General features: G+C 39.1%; 2 protein-coding genes across 6 annotated transcripts; both read right to left on the bottom strand.

Moving 5' to 3' along the window:
• Positions 1-1,110: 1,110 nt before the first annotated feature.
• Positions 1,111-12,995, bottom strand: LOC117186386. Of its 3 annotated transcripts, XM_033387112.1 has the most exons (3): positions 10,076-12,994; positions 4,977-10,020; positions 1,111-4,921 (listed from the first exon to the last, which is right to left on the bottom strand). In XM_033387112.1, exons 1-2 carry the CDS (start codon positions 11,348-11,350, stop codon positions 10,009-10,011), a joined length of 1,287 nt encoding a protein of 428 aa, XP_033243003.1. In that variant the 5' UTR covers positions 11,351-12,994; the 3' UTR covers positions 1,111-4,921; positions 4,977-10,008. The 3 variants fall into 3 exon arrangements, with proteins under 3 accessions (XP_033243003.1, XP_033243002.1, XP_033243001.1); XM_033387111.1 differs by having other exon boundaries at positions 4,977-12,995; XM_033387110.1 differs by having other exon boundaries at positions 1,111-10,020; positions 10,076-12,995.
• Positions 12,996-12,999: 4 nt separating this feature from the next.
• On the bottom strand, positions 13,000-16,563 carry LOC117186387. Of its 3 annotated transcripts, none has more exons than XM_033387113.1 (2): positions 15,127-16,563; positions 13,000-15,071 (listed from the first exon to the last, which is right to left on the bottom strand). In XM_033387113.1, the coding sequence occupies exon 2, from the start codon at positions 14,870-14,872 to the stop codon at positions 13,910-13,912; it is 963 nt and encodes a 320-aa protein (XP_033243004.1). In that variant the 5' UTR covers positions 14,873-15,071; positions 15,127-16,563; the 3' UTR covers positions 13,000-13,909. All 3 variants share the same exon structure in this region; 2 of them are coding, with proteins under 2 accessions (XP_033243004.1, XP_033243005.1).
• Positions 16,564-17,486: the final 923 nt, after the last annotated feature.

The following is a 17,486-nucleotide window of genomic DNA, read 5'->3' as shown; positions in this document are numbered from 1 at the left end:
TCGTTAATCTTTACTCTTGATAGCGCATCGGCTACATGGTTCTCCTTTCCTGGTAAATATTTTATTTTGAAGTCAAATTCATTTAATTTGATCTTCCATCGTTGTAGCTTCATATTTGGTTCCTTGAGGTTATTCAACCAAACCAAGGGTTTATGATCACTTAATATCTCAAACGTTCTACCAAACAGGTATGATCTGAAATACTTAGTTGCCCAAACTATAGCTAGTAATTCTTTTTCTATTGCTAAATAATTGATTTCGTGTTCATTTAGGGTTCTACTTGCGTAGCAAATTGGTTTGTGGTCTTGTGACAACACCGCTCCTAATGCAATGTTACTTGCATCGGCTGTTAACGTGAACATTTTGTCGAAATCTGGGAATGCGAGGATGGGGTCTGAGGTGCTAAGTACTTTCAACTTTTCGAAGGCCTCGACGTATTTTTCCTCTGTTGGGTCTATGACTGCTCGTTTCTTTAATTTGAGTGTCATAGGTTTTGCTATATTAGCGAAGTTGGGAATGAATTTCCTATAGAATCCACATAAACCTATAAATGACTTTATTTTTGTAGTTGTATTGGGTATGGAAAAGTTTATTATAGCGGATATTTTCTGTGGATTAGGTACTATGCCGTTAGTTGTTACTACATGGCCTATTAATTCCGTTTCTTTCTTCAGGAATTCACACTTATCCATTTGAAGTTTAAGTTTTGCATCTCTCAACTTTCCAAAGACCTTTTTAAGTGACAACAAATGTTCTTCCAATGACGTGGAATAGATAATGATGTCGTCTAGATACAAAAGGCAATCTTTGAAAATTAAATCTTCTAACAGATTGTTCATACATCTTTGAAATGTGGCGGGGGCAGTGGTTAGCCCAATAGGCATACGAGTGAACTCGTAATGACCTTGCTTAGTAGAGAAAGCTGTTTTTGGGATTGAGCTAGGTTCCATAGGAATTTGATGGAATCCTTTAGCTAAATCGATTGTTGTGAAAAACTGGCACCTACCTAGTTTGTCAAGTATTTCGAAATTTATCCTTGATTGTCACCTCGTTTAGACTTCTATAATCTACTACCATTCGATATTTTTGCTTTCCTGAAGCATCTATTGTGAGAGTGAAATAGGATGGACAATTTACTTTTCCGAACACGTCTTTATTCCACTCATCCGCCATTTAGAATGAACGAGCGTCGATCTACATACTTTTCATGTGCCCGTATCTTCGGTATTTTTCTGGGGTGGCCGTACATTTATGGATTCTTAATCTAAGCTAGGGATGCCGTATTGGCTGATATAGGTTGTAATGGGGCTGCCGTACTGAGTGATATGGGTTATCCTACCACAACTCGGCCATCCTGACTGCTGGATCACCTAATCCACTTAAAGATAAGGAAATTCCATTGTGGATAACAATACACTTAGCATATATTACATTTTTTCCTTATATGTATATATATTAGCTTTTATTTCTGTTTTATGTTTTTGATACTCCAAACACCTTGATATGGGTTACGGGATACTTGAAAACCTTCTACATCTTTTAACAAAAACCTGTCATTTTTTAAAACTTTTTCGATTACATAGAGCCTTTGTTTTTGGGGATTAGTTTTTTAGATGCTCCCACTGTGCAATCAAAATTTTTAACCATCACATAGTCTCCTTCCTTGTACTCCTTGGGTTTCTTTAAGCCCTTGTCATATTGCTTTTTGTTGCACGCTTGAGCTATCTCTATATTTTCCGCCGCTTTATCTCTTAATTCTGTTAGATCTTTGTTTTCTTGTACTTCATTTAACTCTTCTAGTTTTTCTTTTAATTCGTCTATAATTTTTCCTCTCTGTTCTATGCCGAATAAAAGTTTACAAGGCACTTGCTTTGTGCTCCTGTGCTGTGTGTTATTTAATACATGTTCTACTTTGTCTATTACTGCATCCCAATGTATACCCTTTTCTGGTTCTACTAATTTCGCTATCATTGGCCCAAGGCTTCTATTGACTTGTTCCACCTGACCATTTGCTTGAGGCGATCCGTTAGCGATTTTAATGTGTTTGATATCAGTCTCTGTCAGGAACTCGTCGAATTCGTTTGATGTGAAGCAACTCCCTTGATCTGAAATTATGCATTTGGGTTTGCTGTATGCTCTAAAGTAGTCTTTTAACGAAACGATGACCTCTCGTGTATTCGTTGTTCTTGTTGTATATAAACGCACGAACTTTGTAAAAGCATCAACAACTACTAATATGTGCTTTTTTGATCTACCCGAGTCAACCGGACCGTAATGATCGATGTGGATTAGCTCAAATGGCATATTTCCTTTTGGAATGGAGTGTGAATATCCTTCTTTTCCTGATTTAGGTAAAAACGCAACGCACTTCAAACAATTTTCAATGTGACCGGAACATTTTTCTTTAACGTTTGGAAACCAATAACTTTTGTTAATTATGTTTGTCATTTTGTCTCTACCTATGTGTCCTATTTCGTTGTGATATTTATATAAAACGTGGTCTTCCACATCTGTTGGAACATAGAATAATAATCTTCCGTCATTACTCTTCCTGTAAACTACACCGTTTCTGATTTCGAAAAGCTTGTGTTCATTTTCTTCTAGCTGTTGCTTAATTTTTTGTACTTTGTGATCCTTGGCTTGGCATATTTGTGCATCTGCTCAGCGCATCTACATGTTGCATTCTGCTGCCTTCTCTATGGCTCAGCTCAAAATCACAATTTTGCAGCTCTAAAGCCCATCTGGCAACACGCGGGTTGAGTTCAATTTTGTTGAGCGTTAACGTAAGGGAATTGCAATCAGTCACAATCTTGAACCGTTTTCCATATAAATATATGCGAAATCTGCGCAGAGCGTAAATAATTGCCATTGTTTCCAGCTCAAAGCTGTGATATTTTGATTCCGCTGCAGTTGTTCGCTTAGAAAAATAAAAAATTGGATGCAGTTTTCCGTCGTCTTTCTTTTGAAGTAACACTGCCCCGAAGCCAAGAGCGCCTGCATCACAGTGCAGTTCTATCTCGTCTTTATGATTATAAATTGATAAAATGGGTGCCTGCATTAACATTTCCTTCAGCATTGTAAAGCAATTTAATTCATTTTCACCAAACTGAAATTTGGTATCCTTTCTCAAAAGATCGTAAAGCGGTTTGGCAACAGTTGAGAAATCTTTTATAAATCTCCTGAAGTAGGAGCATAAGCCAAGAAAACTTTGCACAACCTGTACTTTGTCTTGGATTGGAAAGTTTTTGATTGCTTCTAATCCTCTGTCATCTGCTGTTATACCTTGCCCATTTATTAAAAACCCCAGATATTTTATGTTTGATTGTAAGAACTCACATTTGTCTATTCGCAATTCTAACTTGTTTTTCGCTAATCTATTGAAGACTTCCTTTAGCGTTTCTAAGTGTTCTTGTATATTTCTGCTGGCAACCATTATGTCGTCCATGTAAACAATAACTTTATCATCTCTAATCAAATCATCGAATATCTTGTTAACGAACCTTTGAAACACTGCTGATGCCGTTTTCAGACCCTGCGGCATTCTGAGGAACTCGAATTGTCGTAAAGGTGTCACGAACGATGTATATTTAATCGATTCCTCATTAACAAACACATGAAAGTAACCATTTTTGAGGTCAAGCTTCGTAAAGATCTTTTTGTTGGCTAGTTTGTCGAGCAAATCATCGATGAGGGGTATGGGATAGTTGTCCTTCTTTGATTAAGTTTTCTAAAATCTATACATAACCTTAAATCCCCTGTTTTCTTTTTAACCAATACGATAGGGGAAGCGTATTCGGAATCACTTGGTCGTATTATCCCGTTCTTTAAATATTCGTCTAATAATTGTTGCAGTTTATCTTTTTCGTTATATGACAGTCGCCTTGGAGCACAGCTAAACGGTTTTGATTTTTCTAAACTAAGTTTTATCTCGCATTTAACTAAAGGTTCCTTTGGCCTTACAGTGTTTACATAATAGTCTTCGATTGCTTGCCTTAGTTGACATTTTAGCTCATGACTTATTTTTTCTCCGCAGATGTAATCGACTTTTTCATCTTCCAAATAATTGATATTAAAAATGTCTGGAGCAATGATTTCATTGTATGTGTCCTCAGCTTTGCTACTAACGATTCCATCAGTAACGACCGCATCGTCATTTATCGAAGTACCTGTTTCACTTATATAGCTGATTGGTCTGGTATGATCGATCAAATTTTCAGTACCTGCTTTACTAACTACTTCCGTAACAATTTCACTATCCTTGCTAACGTCTTCACTAACAATTATATTATCATCGTTACTAACGGTATAACTAATAATTTCATCAATCATTTTATGAATTGTGTCACTAACAGTTTTATCAATCTCTTTACTAACGGTATCACTAACAATTTTATCAATCTCTTTACTAACGGTATCACAAATTTCATCAATCTCTTTACTAACGGTATCACTAACAATTTCATCAATTTTGGCTTCTTTAATCACCTCATCTCTAACTATTTTATTAGCGTTATCATTAAACTTTTCGTTTTTTCCTATACTCATGCCCATTGTTTTAATTTGCAGTTTATCACTTTCTATCGGTATTGCTGAATTATTACTTAATTGATTATTAGCTTTCTCATTTACAGCGTCTAACGTAACCATTTTCAAAGTGTTTAGGTCCAAGCTTAGCGCGCATGCATTCATACAATTTCTGCCAAGAACCACACCATGACTCATAGACTCGTTCGATACCACGTTCAAATGAAAAAAACATTTTATTCCTCCTTTCAAAACATAACATAATATTTTTCCAAATGTTTTCAATTGGCTTCGATTCAGCCCAAAATATGATTCAGAACTGGCTCCATGATGGTTTTTGTAGAAATTAAACTTTTCTTAACGAACGATATTTTACTCCCAGAGTCTATGAGGCATGCTGAAATTAATGATGTTACAATCTTATTGCATAAGAAAATCTTACAGTATCTTACATAATTGTTGTTGGTTACGCTTTTTCTCTCCGGGCATTGTCCGACAAGGTGGCCAAATGCCCCACATGCGTAGCAGGATCCAGGCTTCCTTTTTGGCTTGAAGCAGTCCTTGGCGAAGTGACCACGTGAGTTGCAGTTGGCGCAGCGTAAGCCCTTGTTAGCTGCAGCATCTGCCGAGACTGGTGTGGCATACTGCTTCCGCTGCGGAAGGCGGATTTCCGAGAATGCACGTAGAATTTGCTTCGGATCCGAGAAGCACTGAATGCGAGCCTGATCTCGCAAGCCCGAAGCCGGAATTCCATCGATTATCTTTTCCTTCAACTCCTCGGTGTCTATGTTGATGTTTCTAGCCAGCATCATTTTTTCTTCAAAATATGTGGCAAAATTTTCTTCTGAACGCCATTGACGATTTTGGAATCTGTCTCTTTGTTCTCCTTTGTTCAAGGTTGCCCCAAATGCCACGATCAATTGCTCGCACAAGTAATGAGCTGATTCCAATATACGTGCGGAATCTGCATGGAGCCAACTCTGAGCGTTTCCTTTGAGCTTAGCAATCAGGAGCATTCGTTTAGTGATTTTGTCCAGCTTATAGATTTCGGCAATATTATCCAGCTGTATGACCCAGTTTTTGGCGCACTGTGTCCCGTCGAATTCCATAGTCACTTCCTTTGCCAATGTGAGCGATGTTGCCGAAGCTCCCCATATGTTGTTTACATTTGTGTCCTGACGTTTTGCAACACTGTCTGAATCGGAGCCTTTTCCATCACTGTGGTCGATGGTGCTGTTAACATTGGTGCTGTTAGCGCAGCCACTGTTAACTGTGGTGCTGTTAGCGCTGCCACTGTTATCGATATCGGTAGCTTCGTTGCCCTCGTTGATGACGTCATTGGCTTGGCCGACATGCACGATCTTGTTTATTTCGTCATGATTTTTTTTCATCAAGACTCTGCCTGCATCTATCTCTGCGCGTAATTTCATCAGGACGTCGTTCTCGGCTTCTACTGCGCTAGGCTGTTCCGTGTATAGTAGAAATTCCTCCTGCATGTCTTGAATCGATGGTGCTGCCTCTTCTACGACTGTCGGCGCCATAGTTGGTGCTTCCTCTGCCAACTGCTGCTGCTCCGCTTGGCCGATCGAACCTTCTCTTGCACTACCGAGAATTGGTTTAATTCGATGTCGCACATTGTGAGTAGGGCGCACTTCTAAGATTGTGAGAGTGAAATAGGTTGGACAATTTACTTTTCCGAACACGTCTTTATTCCACTCATCCGCCATTTAGAATGAACGAGCGTCGATCTACATACTTTTCATGTGCCCGTATCTTCGGTATTTTTCTGGGGTGGCCGTACATTTATGGATTCTTAATCTAAGCTAGGGATGCCGTATTGGCTGATATAGGTTGTAATGGGGCTGCCGTACTGAGTGATATGGGTTATCCTACCACAACTCGGCCATCCTGACTGCTGGATCACCTAATCCACTTAAAGATAAGGAAATTCCATTGTGGATAACAATACACTTAGCATATATTACATTTTTTCCTTATATGTATATATATTAGCTTTTATTTCTGTTTTATGTTTTTGATACTCCAAACACCTTGATATGGGTTACGGGATACTTGAAAACCTTCTACATCTTTTAACAAAAACCTGTCATTTTTTAAAACTTTTTCGATTACATAGAGCCTTTGTTTCTGGGGATTAGTTTTTTAGATGCTCCCACTGTGCAATCAAAATTTTTAACCATCACATAGTCTCCTTCCTTGTACTCCTTGGGTTTCTTTAAGCCCTTGTCATATTGCTTTTTGTTGCACGCTTGAGCTATCTCTATATTTTCCGCCGCTTTATCTCTTAATTCTGTTAGATCTTTGTTTTCTTGTACTTCATTTAACTCTTCTAGTTTTTCTTTTAATTCGTCTATAATTTTTCCTCTCTGTTCTATGCCGAATAAAAGTTTACAAGGCACTTGCTTTGTGCTCCTGTGCTGTGTGTTATTTAATACATGTTCTACTTTGTCTATTACTGCATCCCAATGTATACCCTTTTCTGGTTCTACTAATTTCGCTATCATTGGCCCAAGGCTTCTATTGACTTGTTCCACCTGACCATTTGCTTGAGGCGATCCGTTAGCGATTTTAATGTGTTTGATATCAGTCTCTGTCAGGAACTCGTCGAATTCGTTTGATGTGAAGCAACTCCCTTGATCTGAAATTATGCATTTGGGTTTGCTGTATGCTCTAAAGTAGTCTTTTAACGAAACGATGACCTCTCGTGTATTCGTTGTTCTTGTTGTATATAAACGCACGAACTTTGTAAAAGCATCAACAACTACTAATATGTGCTTTTTTGATCTACCCGAGTCAACCGGACCGTAATGATCGATGTGGATTAGCTCAAATGGCATATTTCCTTTTGGAATGGAGTGTGAATATCCTTCTTTTCCTGATTTAGGTAAAAACGCAACGCACTTCAAACAATTTTCAATGTGACCGGAACATTTTTCTTTAACGTTTGGAAACCAATAACTTTTGTTAATTATGTTTGTCATTTTGTCTCTACCTATGTGTCCTATTTCGTTGTGATATTTATATAAAACGTGGTCTTCCACATCTGTTGGAACATAGAATAATAATCTTCCGTCATTACTCTTCCTGTAAACTACACCGTTTCTGATTTCGAAAAGCTTGTGTTCATTTTCTTCTAGCTGTTGCTTAATTTTTTGTACTTTGTGATCCTTGGCTTGGCATATTTGTGCATCTGCTCAGCGCATCTACATGTTGCATTCTGCTGCCTTCTCTATGGCTCAGCTCAAAATCACAATTTTGCAGCTCTAAAGCCCATCTGGCAATACGCGGGTTGAGTTCAATTTTGTTGAGCGTTAACGTAAGGGAATTGCAATCAGTCACAATCTTGAACCGTTTTCCATATAAATATATGCGAAATCTGCGCAGAGCGTAAATAATTGCCATTGTTTCCAGCTCAAAGCTGTGATATTTTGATTCCGCTGCAGTTGTTCGCTTAGAAAAATAAAAAATTGGATGCAGTTTTCCGTCGTCTTTCTTTTGAAGTAACACTGCCCCGAAGCCAAGAGCGCCTGCATCACAGTGCAGTTCTATCTCGTCTTTATGATTATAAATTGATAAAATGGGTGCCTGCATTAACATTTCCTTCAGCATTGTAAAGCAATTTAATTCATTTTCACCAAACTGAAATTTGGTATCCTTTCTCAAAAGATCGTAAAGCGGTTTGGCAACAGTTGAGAAATCTTTTATAAATCTCCTGAAGTAGGAGCATAAGCCAAGAAAACTTTGCACAACCTGTACTTTGTCTTGGATTGGAAAGTTTTTGATTGCTTCTAATCCTCTGTCATCTGCTGTTATACCTTGCCCATTTATTAAAAACCCCAGATATTTTATGTTTGATTGTAAGAACTCACATTTGTCTATTCGCAATTCTAACTTGTTTTTCGCTAATCTATTGAAGACTTCCTTTAGCGTTTCTTAGTGTTCTTGTATATTTCTGCTGGCAACCATTATGTCGTCCATGTAAACAATAACTTTATCATCTCTAATCAAATCATCGAATATCTTGTTAACGAACCTTTGAAACACTGCTGATGCCGTTTTCAGACCCTGCGGCATTCTGAGGAACTCGAATTGTCCTAAAGGTGTCACGAACGATGTATATTTAATCGATTCCTCATTAACAAACACATGAAAGTAACCATTTTTGAGGTCAAGCTTCGTAAAGATCTTTTTGTTGGCTAGTTTGTCGAGCAAATCATCGATGAGGGGTATGGGATAGTTGTCCTTCTTTGATTAAGTTTTCTAAAATCTATACATAACCTTAAATCCCCTGTTTTCTTTTTAACCAATACGATAGGGGAAGCGTATTCGGAATCACTTGGTCGTATTATCCCGTTCTTTAAATATTCGTCTAATAATTGTTGCAGTTTATCTTTTTCGTTATATGACAGTCGCCTTGGAGCACAGCTAAACGGTTTTGATTTTTCTAAACTAAGTTTTATCTCGCATTTAACTAAAGGTTCCTTTGGCCTTACAGTGTTTACATAATAGTCTTCGATTGCTTGCCTTAGTTGACATTTTAGCTCATGACTTATTTTTTCTCCGCAGATGTAATCGACTTTTTCATCTTCCAAATAATTGATATTAAAAATGTCTGGAGCAATGATTTCATTGTATGTGTCCTCAGCTTTGCTACTAACGATTCCATCAGTAACGACCGCATCGTCATTTATCGAAGTACCTGTTTCACTTATATAGCTGATTGGTCTGGTATGATCGATCAAATTTTCAGTACCTGCTTTACTAACTACTTCCGTAACAATTTCACTATCCTTGCTAACGTCTTCACTAACAATTATATTATCATCGTTACTAACGGTATAACTAATAATTTCATCAATCATTTTATGAATTGTGTCACTAACAGTTTTATCAATCTCTTTACTAACGGTATCACTAACAATTTTATCAATCTCTTTACTAACGGTATCACAAATTTCATCAATCTCTTTACTAACGGTATCACTAACAATTTCATCAATTTTGGCTTCTTTAATCACCTCATCTCTAACTATTTTATTAGCGTTATCATTAAACTTTTCGTTTTTTCCTATACTCATGCCCATTGTTTTAATTTGCAGTTTATCACTTTCTATCGGTATTGCTGAATTATTACTTAATTGATTATTAGCTTTCTCATTTACAGCGTCTAACGTAACCATTTTCAAAGTGTTTAGGTCCAAGCTTAGCGCGCATGCATTCATACAATTTCTGCCAAGAACCACACCATGACTCATAGACTCGTTCGATACCACGTTCAAATGAAAAAAACATTTTATTCCTCCTTTCAAAACATAACATAATATTTTTCCAAATGTTTTCAATTGGCTTCGATTCAGCCCAAAATATGATTCAGAACTGGCTCCATGATGGTTTTTGTAGAAATTAAACTTTTCTTAACGAACGACTAGAATAGACTTAATAGAACGAATAGACTCCCAGAGTCTATGAGGCATGCTGCAATTAATGATGTTACAATCTTATTGCATAAGAAAATCTTACAGTATCTTACATAATTGTTGTTGGTTACGCTTTTTCTCTCCGGGCATTGTCCGACAAGGTGGCCAAATGCCCCACATGCGTAGCAGGATCCAGGCTTCCTTTTTGGCTTGAAGCAGTCCTTGGCGAAGTGACCACGTGAGTTGCAGTTGGCGCAGCGTAAGCCCTTGTTAGCTGCAGCATCTGCCGAGACTGGTGTGGCATACTGCTTCCGCTGCGGAAGGCGGATTTCCGAGAATGCACGTAGAATTTGCTTCGGATCCGAGAAGCACTGAATGCGAGCCTGATCTCGCAAGCCCGAAGCCGGAATTCCATCGATTATCTTTTCCTTCAACTCCTCGGTGTCTATGTTGATGTTTCTAGCCAGCATCATTTTTTCTTCAAAATATGTGGCAAAATTTTCTTCTGAACGCCATTGACGATTTTGGAATCTGTCTCTTTGTTCTCCTTTGTTCAAGGTTGCCCCAAATGCCACGATCAATTGCTCGCACAAGTAATGAGCTGATTCCAATATACGTGCGGAATCTGCATGGAGCCAACTCTGAGCGTTTCCTTTGAGCTTAGCAATCAGGAGCATTCGTTTAGTGATTTTGTCCAGCTTATAGATTTCGGCAATATTATCCAGCTGTATGACCCAGTTTTTGGCGCACTGTGTCCCGTCGAATTCCATAGTCACTTCCTTTGCCAATGTGAGCGATGTTGCCGAAGCTCCCCATATGTTGTTTACATTTGTGTCCTGACGTTTTGCAACACTGTCTGAATCGGAGCCTTTTCCATCACTGTGGTCGATGGTGCTGTTAACATTGGTGCTGTTAGCGCAGCCACTGTTAACTGTGGTGCTGTTAGCGCTGCCACTGTTATCGATATCGGTAGCTTCGTTGCCCTCGTTGATGACGTCATTGGCTTGGCCGACATGCACGATCTTGTTTATTTCGTCATGATTTTTTTTCATCAAGACTCTGCCTGCATCTATCTCTGCGCGTAATTTCATCAGGACGTCGTTCTCGGCTTCTACTGCGCTAGGCTGTTCCGTGTATAGTAGAAATTCCTCCTGCATGTCTTGAATCGATGGTGCTGCCTCTTCTACGACTGTCGGCGCCATAGTTGGTGCTTCCTCTGCCAACTGCTGCTGCTCCGCTTGGCCGATCGAACCTTCTCTTGCACTACCGAGAATTGGTTTAATTCGATGTCGCACATTGTGAGTAGGGCGCACTTCTGAGATTGTGAGAGTGAAATAGGATGGACAATTTACTTTTCCGAACACGTCTTTATTCCACTCATCCGCCATTTAGAATGAACGAGCGTCGATCTACATACTTTTCATGTGCCCGTATCTTCGGTATTTTTCTGGGGTGGCCGTACATTTATGGATTCTTAATCTAAGCTAGGGATGCCGTATTGGCTGATATAGGTTGTAATGGGGCTGCCGTACTGAGTGATATGGGTTATCCTACCACAACTCGGCCATCCTGACTGCTGGATCACCTAATCCACTTAAAGATAAGGAAATTCCATTGTGGATAACAATACACTTAGCATATATTACATTTTTTCCTTATATGTATATATATTAGCTTTTATTTCTGTTTTATGTTTTTGATACTCCAAACACCTTGATATGGGTTACGGGATACTTGAAAACCTTCTACATCTTTTAACAAAAACCTGTCATTTTTTAAAACTTTTTCGATTACATAGGGGCCTTTGTTTTTGGGGATTAGTTTTTTAGATGCTCCCACTGTGCAATCATAATTTTTAACCATCACATAGTCTCCTTCCTTGTACTCCTTGGGTTTCTTTAAGCCCTTGTCATATTGCTTTTTGTTGCACGCTTGAGCTATCTCTATATTTTCCGCCGCTTTATCTCTTAATTCTGTTAGATCTTTGTTTTCTTGTACTTCATTTAACTCTTCTAGTTTTTCTTTTAATTCGTCTATAATTTTTCCTCTCTGTTCTATGCCGAATAAAAGTTTACAAGGCACTTGCTTTGTGCTCCTGTGCTGTGTGTTATTTAATACATGTTCTACTTTGTCTATTACTGCATCCCAATGTATACCCTTTTCTGGTTCTACTAATTTCGCTATCATTGGCCCAAGGCTTCTATTGACTTGTTCCACCTGACCATTTGCTTGAGGCGATCCGTTAGCGATTTTAATGTGTTTGATATCAGTCTCTGTCAGGAACTCGTCGAATTCGTTTGATGTGAAGCAACTCCCTCGATCTGAAATTATGCATTTGGGTTTGCTGTATGCTCTAAAGTAGTCTTTTAACGAAACGATGACCTCTCGTGTATTCGTTGTTCTTGTTGTATATAAACGCACGAACTTTGTAAAAGCATCAACAACTACTAATATGTGCTTTTTTGATCTACCCGAGTCAACCGGACCGTAATGATCGATGTGGATTAGCTCAAATGGCATATTTCCTTTTGGAATGGAGTGTGAATATCCTTCTTTTCCTGATTTAGGTAAAAACGCAACGCACTTCAAACAATTTTCAATGTGACCGGAACATTTTTCTTTAACGTTTGGAAACCAATAACTTTTGTTAATTATGTTTGTCATTTTGTCTCTACCTATGTGTCCTATTTCGTTGTGATATTTATATAAAACGTGGTCTTCCACATCTGTTGGAACATAGAATAATAATCTTCCGTCATTACTCTTCCTGTAAACTACACCGTTTCTGATTTCGAAAAGCTTGTGTTCATTTTCATCTAGCTGTTGCTTAATTTTTTGTACTTTGTGATCCTTGGCTTGGCATATTTGTGCATCTGCTCAGCGCATCTACATGTTGCATTCTGCTGCCTTCTCTATGGCTCAGCTCAAAATCACAATTTTGCAGCTCTAAAGCCCATCTGGCAATACGCGGGTTGAGTTCAATTTTGTTGAGCGTTAACGTAAGGGAATTGCAATCAGTCACAATTTTGAACCGTTTTCCATATAAATATATGCGAAATCTGCGCAGAGCGTAAATAATTGCCATTGTTTCCAGCTCAAAGCTGTGATATTTTGATTCCGCTGCAGTTGTTCGCTTAGAAAAATAAAAAATTGGATGCAGTTTTCCGTCGTCTTTCTTTTGAAGTAACACTGCCCCGAAGCCAAGAGCGCCTGCATCACAGTGCAGTTCTATCTCGTCTTTATGATTATAAATTGATAAAATGGGTGCCTGCATTAACATTTCCTTCAGCATTGTAAAGCAATTTAATTCATTTTCACCAAACTGAAATTTGGTATCCTTTCTCAAAAGATCGTAAAGCGGTTTGGCAACAGTTGAGAAATCTTTTATAAATCTCCTGAAGTAGGAGCATAAGCCAAGAAAACTTTGCACAACCTGTACTTTGTCTTGGATTGGAAAGTTTTTGATTGCTTCTAATCCTCTGTCATCTGCTGTTATACCTTGCCCTTTTATTAAAAACCCCAGATATTTTATGTTTGATTGTAAGAACTCACATTTGTCTATTCGCAATTCTAACTTGTTTTTCGCTAATCTATTGAAGACTTCCTTTAGCGTTTCTAAGTGTTCTTGTATATTTCTGCTGGCAACCATTATGTCGTCCATGTAAACAATAACTTTATCATCTCTAATCAAATCATCGAATATCTTGTTAACGAACCTTTGAAACACTGCTGATGCCGTTTTCAGACCCTGCGGCATTCTGAGGAACTCGAATTGTCCTAAAGGTGTCACGAACGATTCCTCATTAACAAACACATGAAAGTAACCATTTTTGAGGTCAAGCTTCGTAAAGATCTTTTTGTTGGCTAGTTTGTCGAGCAAATCATCGATGAGGGGTATGGGATAGTTGTCCTTCTTTGATTAAGTTTTCTAAAATCTATACATAACCTTAAATCCCCTGTTTTCTTTTTAACCAATACGATACGGAATCACTTGGTCGTATTATCCCGTTCTTTAAATATTCGTCTAATAATTGTTGCAGTTTATCTTTTTCGTTATATGACAGTCGCCTTGGAGCACAGCTAAACGGTTTTGATTTTTCTAAACTAAGTTTTATCTCGCATTTAACTAAAGGTTCCTTTGGCCTTACAGTGTTTACATAATAGTCTTCGATTGCTTGCCTTAGTTGACATTTTAGCTCATGACTTATTTTTTCTCCGCAGATGTAATCGACTTTTTCATCTTCCAAATAATTGATATTAAAAATGTCTGGAGCAATGATTTCATTGTATGTGTCCTCAGCTTTGCTACTAACGATTCCATCAGTAACGACCGCATCGTCATTTATCGAAGTACCTGTTTCACTTATATAACTGATTGGTCTGGTATGATCGATCAAATTTTCAGTACCTGCTTTACTAACTACTTCCGTAACAATTTCACTATCCTTGCTAACGTCTTCACTAACAATTATATTATCATCGTTACTAACGGTATAACTAATAATTTCATCAATCATTTTATGAATTGTGTCACTAACAGTTTTATCAATCTCTTTACTAACGGTATCACTAACAATTTTATCAATCTCTTTACTAACGGTATCACAAATTTCATCAATCTCTTTACTAACGGTATCACTAACAATTTCATCAATTTTGGCTTCTTTAATCACCTCATCTCTAACTATTTTATTAGCGTTATCATTAAACTTTTCGTTTTTTCCTATACTCATGCCCATTGTTTTAATTTGCAGTTTATCACTTTCTATCGGTATTGCTGAATTATTACTTAATTGATTATTAGCTTTCTCATTTACAGCGTCTAACGTAACCATTTTCAAAGTGTTTAGGTCCAAGCTTAGCGCGCATGCATTCATACAATTTCTGCCAAGAACCACACCATGACTCATAGACTCGTTCGATACCACGTTCAAATGAAAAAAACATTTTATTCCTCCTTTCAAAACATAACATAATATTTTTCCAAATGTTTTCAATTGGCTTCGATTCAGCCCAAAATATGATTCAGAACTGGCTCCATGATGGTTTTTGTAGAAATTAAACTTTTCTTAACGAACGATATTTTACTCCCAGAGTCTATGAGGCATGCTGAAATTAATGATGTTACAATCTTATTGCATAAGAAAATCTTACAGTATCTTACATAATTGTTGTTGGTTACGCTTTTTCTCTCCGGGCATTGTCCGACAAGGTGGCCAAATGCCCCACATGCGTAGCAGGATCCAGGCTTCCTTTTTGGCTTGAAGCAGTCCTTGGCGAAGTGACCACGTGAGTTGCAGTTGGCGCAGCGTAAGCCCTTGTTAGCTGCAGCATCTGCCGAGACTGGTGTGGCATACTGCTTCCGCTGCGGAAGGCGGATTTCCGAGAATGCACGTAGAATTTGCTTCGGATCCGAGAAGCACTGAATGCGAGCCTGATCTCGCAAGCCCGAAGCCGGAATTCCATCGATTATCTTTTCCTTCAACTCCTCGGTGTCTATGTTGATGTTTCTAGCCAGCATCATTTTTTCTTCAAAATATGTGGCAAAATTTTCTTCTGAACGCCATTGACGATTTTGGAATCTGTCTCTTTGTTCTCCTTTGTTCAAGGTTGCCCCAAATGCCACGATCAATTGCTCGCACAAGTAATGAGCTGATTCCAATATACGTGCGGAATCTGCATGGAGCCAACTCTGAGCGTTTCCTTTGAGCTTAGCAATCAGGAGCATTCGTTAAGTGATTTTGTCCAGCTTATAGATTTCGGCAATATTATCCAGCTGTATGACCCAGTTTTTGGCGCACTGTGTCCCGTCGAATTCCATAGTCACTTCCTTTGCCAATGTGAGCGATGTTGCCGAAGCTCCCCATATGTTGTTTACATTTGTGTCCTGACGTTTTGCAACACTGTCTGAATCGGAGCCTTTTCCATCACTGTGGTCGATGGTGCTGTTAACATTGGTGCTGTTAGCGCAGCCACTGTTAACTGTGGTGCTGTTAGCGCTGCCACTGTTATCGATATCGGTAGCTTCGTTGCCCTCGTTGATGACGTCATTGGCTTGGCCGACATGCACGATCTTGTTTATTTCGTCATGATTTTTTTTCATCAAGACTCTGCCTGCATCTATCTCTGCGCGTAATTTCATCAGGACGTCGTTCTCGGCTTCTACTGCGCTAGGCTGTTCCGTGTATAGTAGAAATTCCTCCTGCATGTCTTGAATCGATGGTGCTGCCTCTTCTACGACTGTCGGCGCCATAGTTGGTGCTTCCTCTGCCAACTGCTGCTGCTCCGCTTGGCCGATCGAACCTTCTCTTGCACTACCGAGAATTGGTTTAATTCGATGTCGCACATTGTGAGTAGGGCCCACTTCTGAGATTGTGAGAGTGAAATAGGATGGACAATTTACTTTTCCGAACACGTCTTTATTCCACTCATCCGCCATTTAGAATGAACGAGCGTCGATCTACATACTTTTCATGTGCCCGTATCTTCGGTATTTTTCTGGGGTGGCCGTACATTTATGGATTCTTAATCTAAGCTAGGGATGCCGTATTGGCTGATATAGGTTGTAATGGGGCTGCCGTACTGAGTGATATGGGTTATCCTACCACACTATTTTCTTTGGTATCATAGAAATAGGTGCACAATAGGGAGAATTCGACCTACGAATAATTCCCTGCCTAATCATGTCTTTAATTTGTTGATTCACTTATTGGTCGTGTATTTGAGCATATTTGTATGGTCGACGATATACAGGATCTTCGTGATGGGTTTTAATTTCGTGCTTTATTGTACTAGTGAAGGTCAAATTGTCACCTTCTTTATACTGCACGTCTTTAAACTCGTAGAGAACTTTCTTTAGTTTCTCTTTTTCTTCGTCATTTAAATGTTCCAACCTTAGCTGGTTAGGTTAGGTTAGGTTCAGGCGGTAGCCTGCCGGAGTGATGAAACCCTCCCAAGCTCACTTGGCCCTGTAGAAGGTCCGTTGTGATGCCGCATGGGCGTGTGCCCCTTCCCAATGCCCAAAAACCGTGGAGAACAGGCTGTTGCAAATTAAAGGCAGTCCCATCCGGAGGCTTGGATGATTCTGGACAAGGTCCCCGGTTTGATCTCGGACAGGTCCGAAATGTCCGTAAGGAAAGCGGCCCCGAGAATACGAAGACGACGATTTCCAAGGGCCGGGCAGTGGCAGAAGAAGTGGGGGACCGATTCCTCCTCTTCCTCGTCGCGACAACTTCTGCAGAAGTCTTTATGAGGGATTGACAGTCTAGGGGCATGAGTGCCGATCTGCCAGTGTCCCGTAATGGCTCGAGTAACTGCAGAGCACTGTGCTCTGCTAAGTCTATACAGCTCGGCTGAGCGCTTCTTCGATCGATATGGCCATATCAATCTTGAGATTTTACAGGAAACGGTTTGCTGCCATTTCCTATTGGCATTTTGCTTGAACAATTCGTGCGTGAGGAGCCTGCACGTAGCCAGAGGCATCGCTACCTGCTTCTTCTCCGATAGGAGAGGATTCGTAGTACC

The sequence above is a fragment of the Drosophila miranda genome, chromosome XR (genome assembly GCF_003369915.1).
Source record: "Drosophila miranda strain MSH22 chromosome XR, D.miranda_PacBio2.1, whole genome shotgun sequence".
Taxonomy (NCBI): Eukaryota; Metazoa; Arthropoda; class Insecta; order Diptera; family Drosophilidae; genus Drosophila; species Drosophila miranda.
This window is presented reverse-complemented; position numbering and strand designations above follow the sequence as displayed.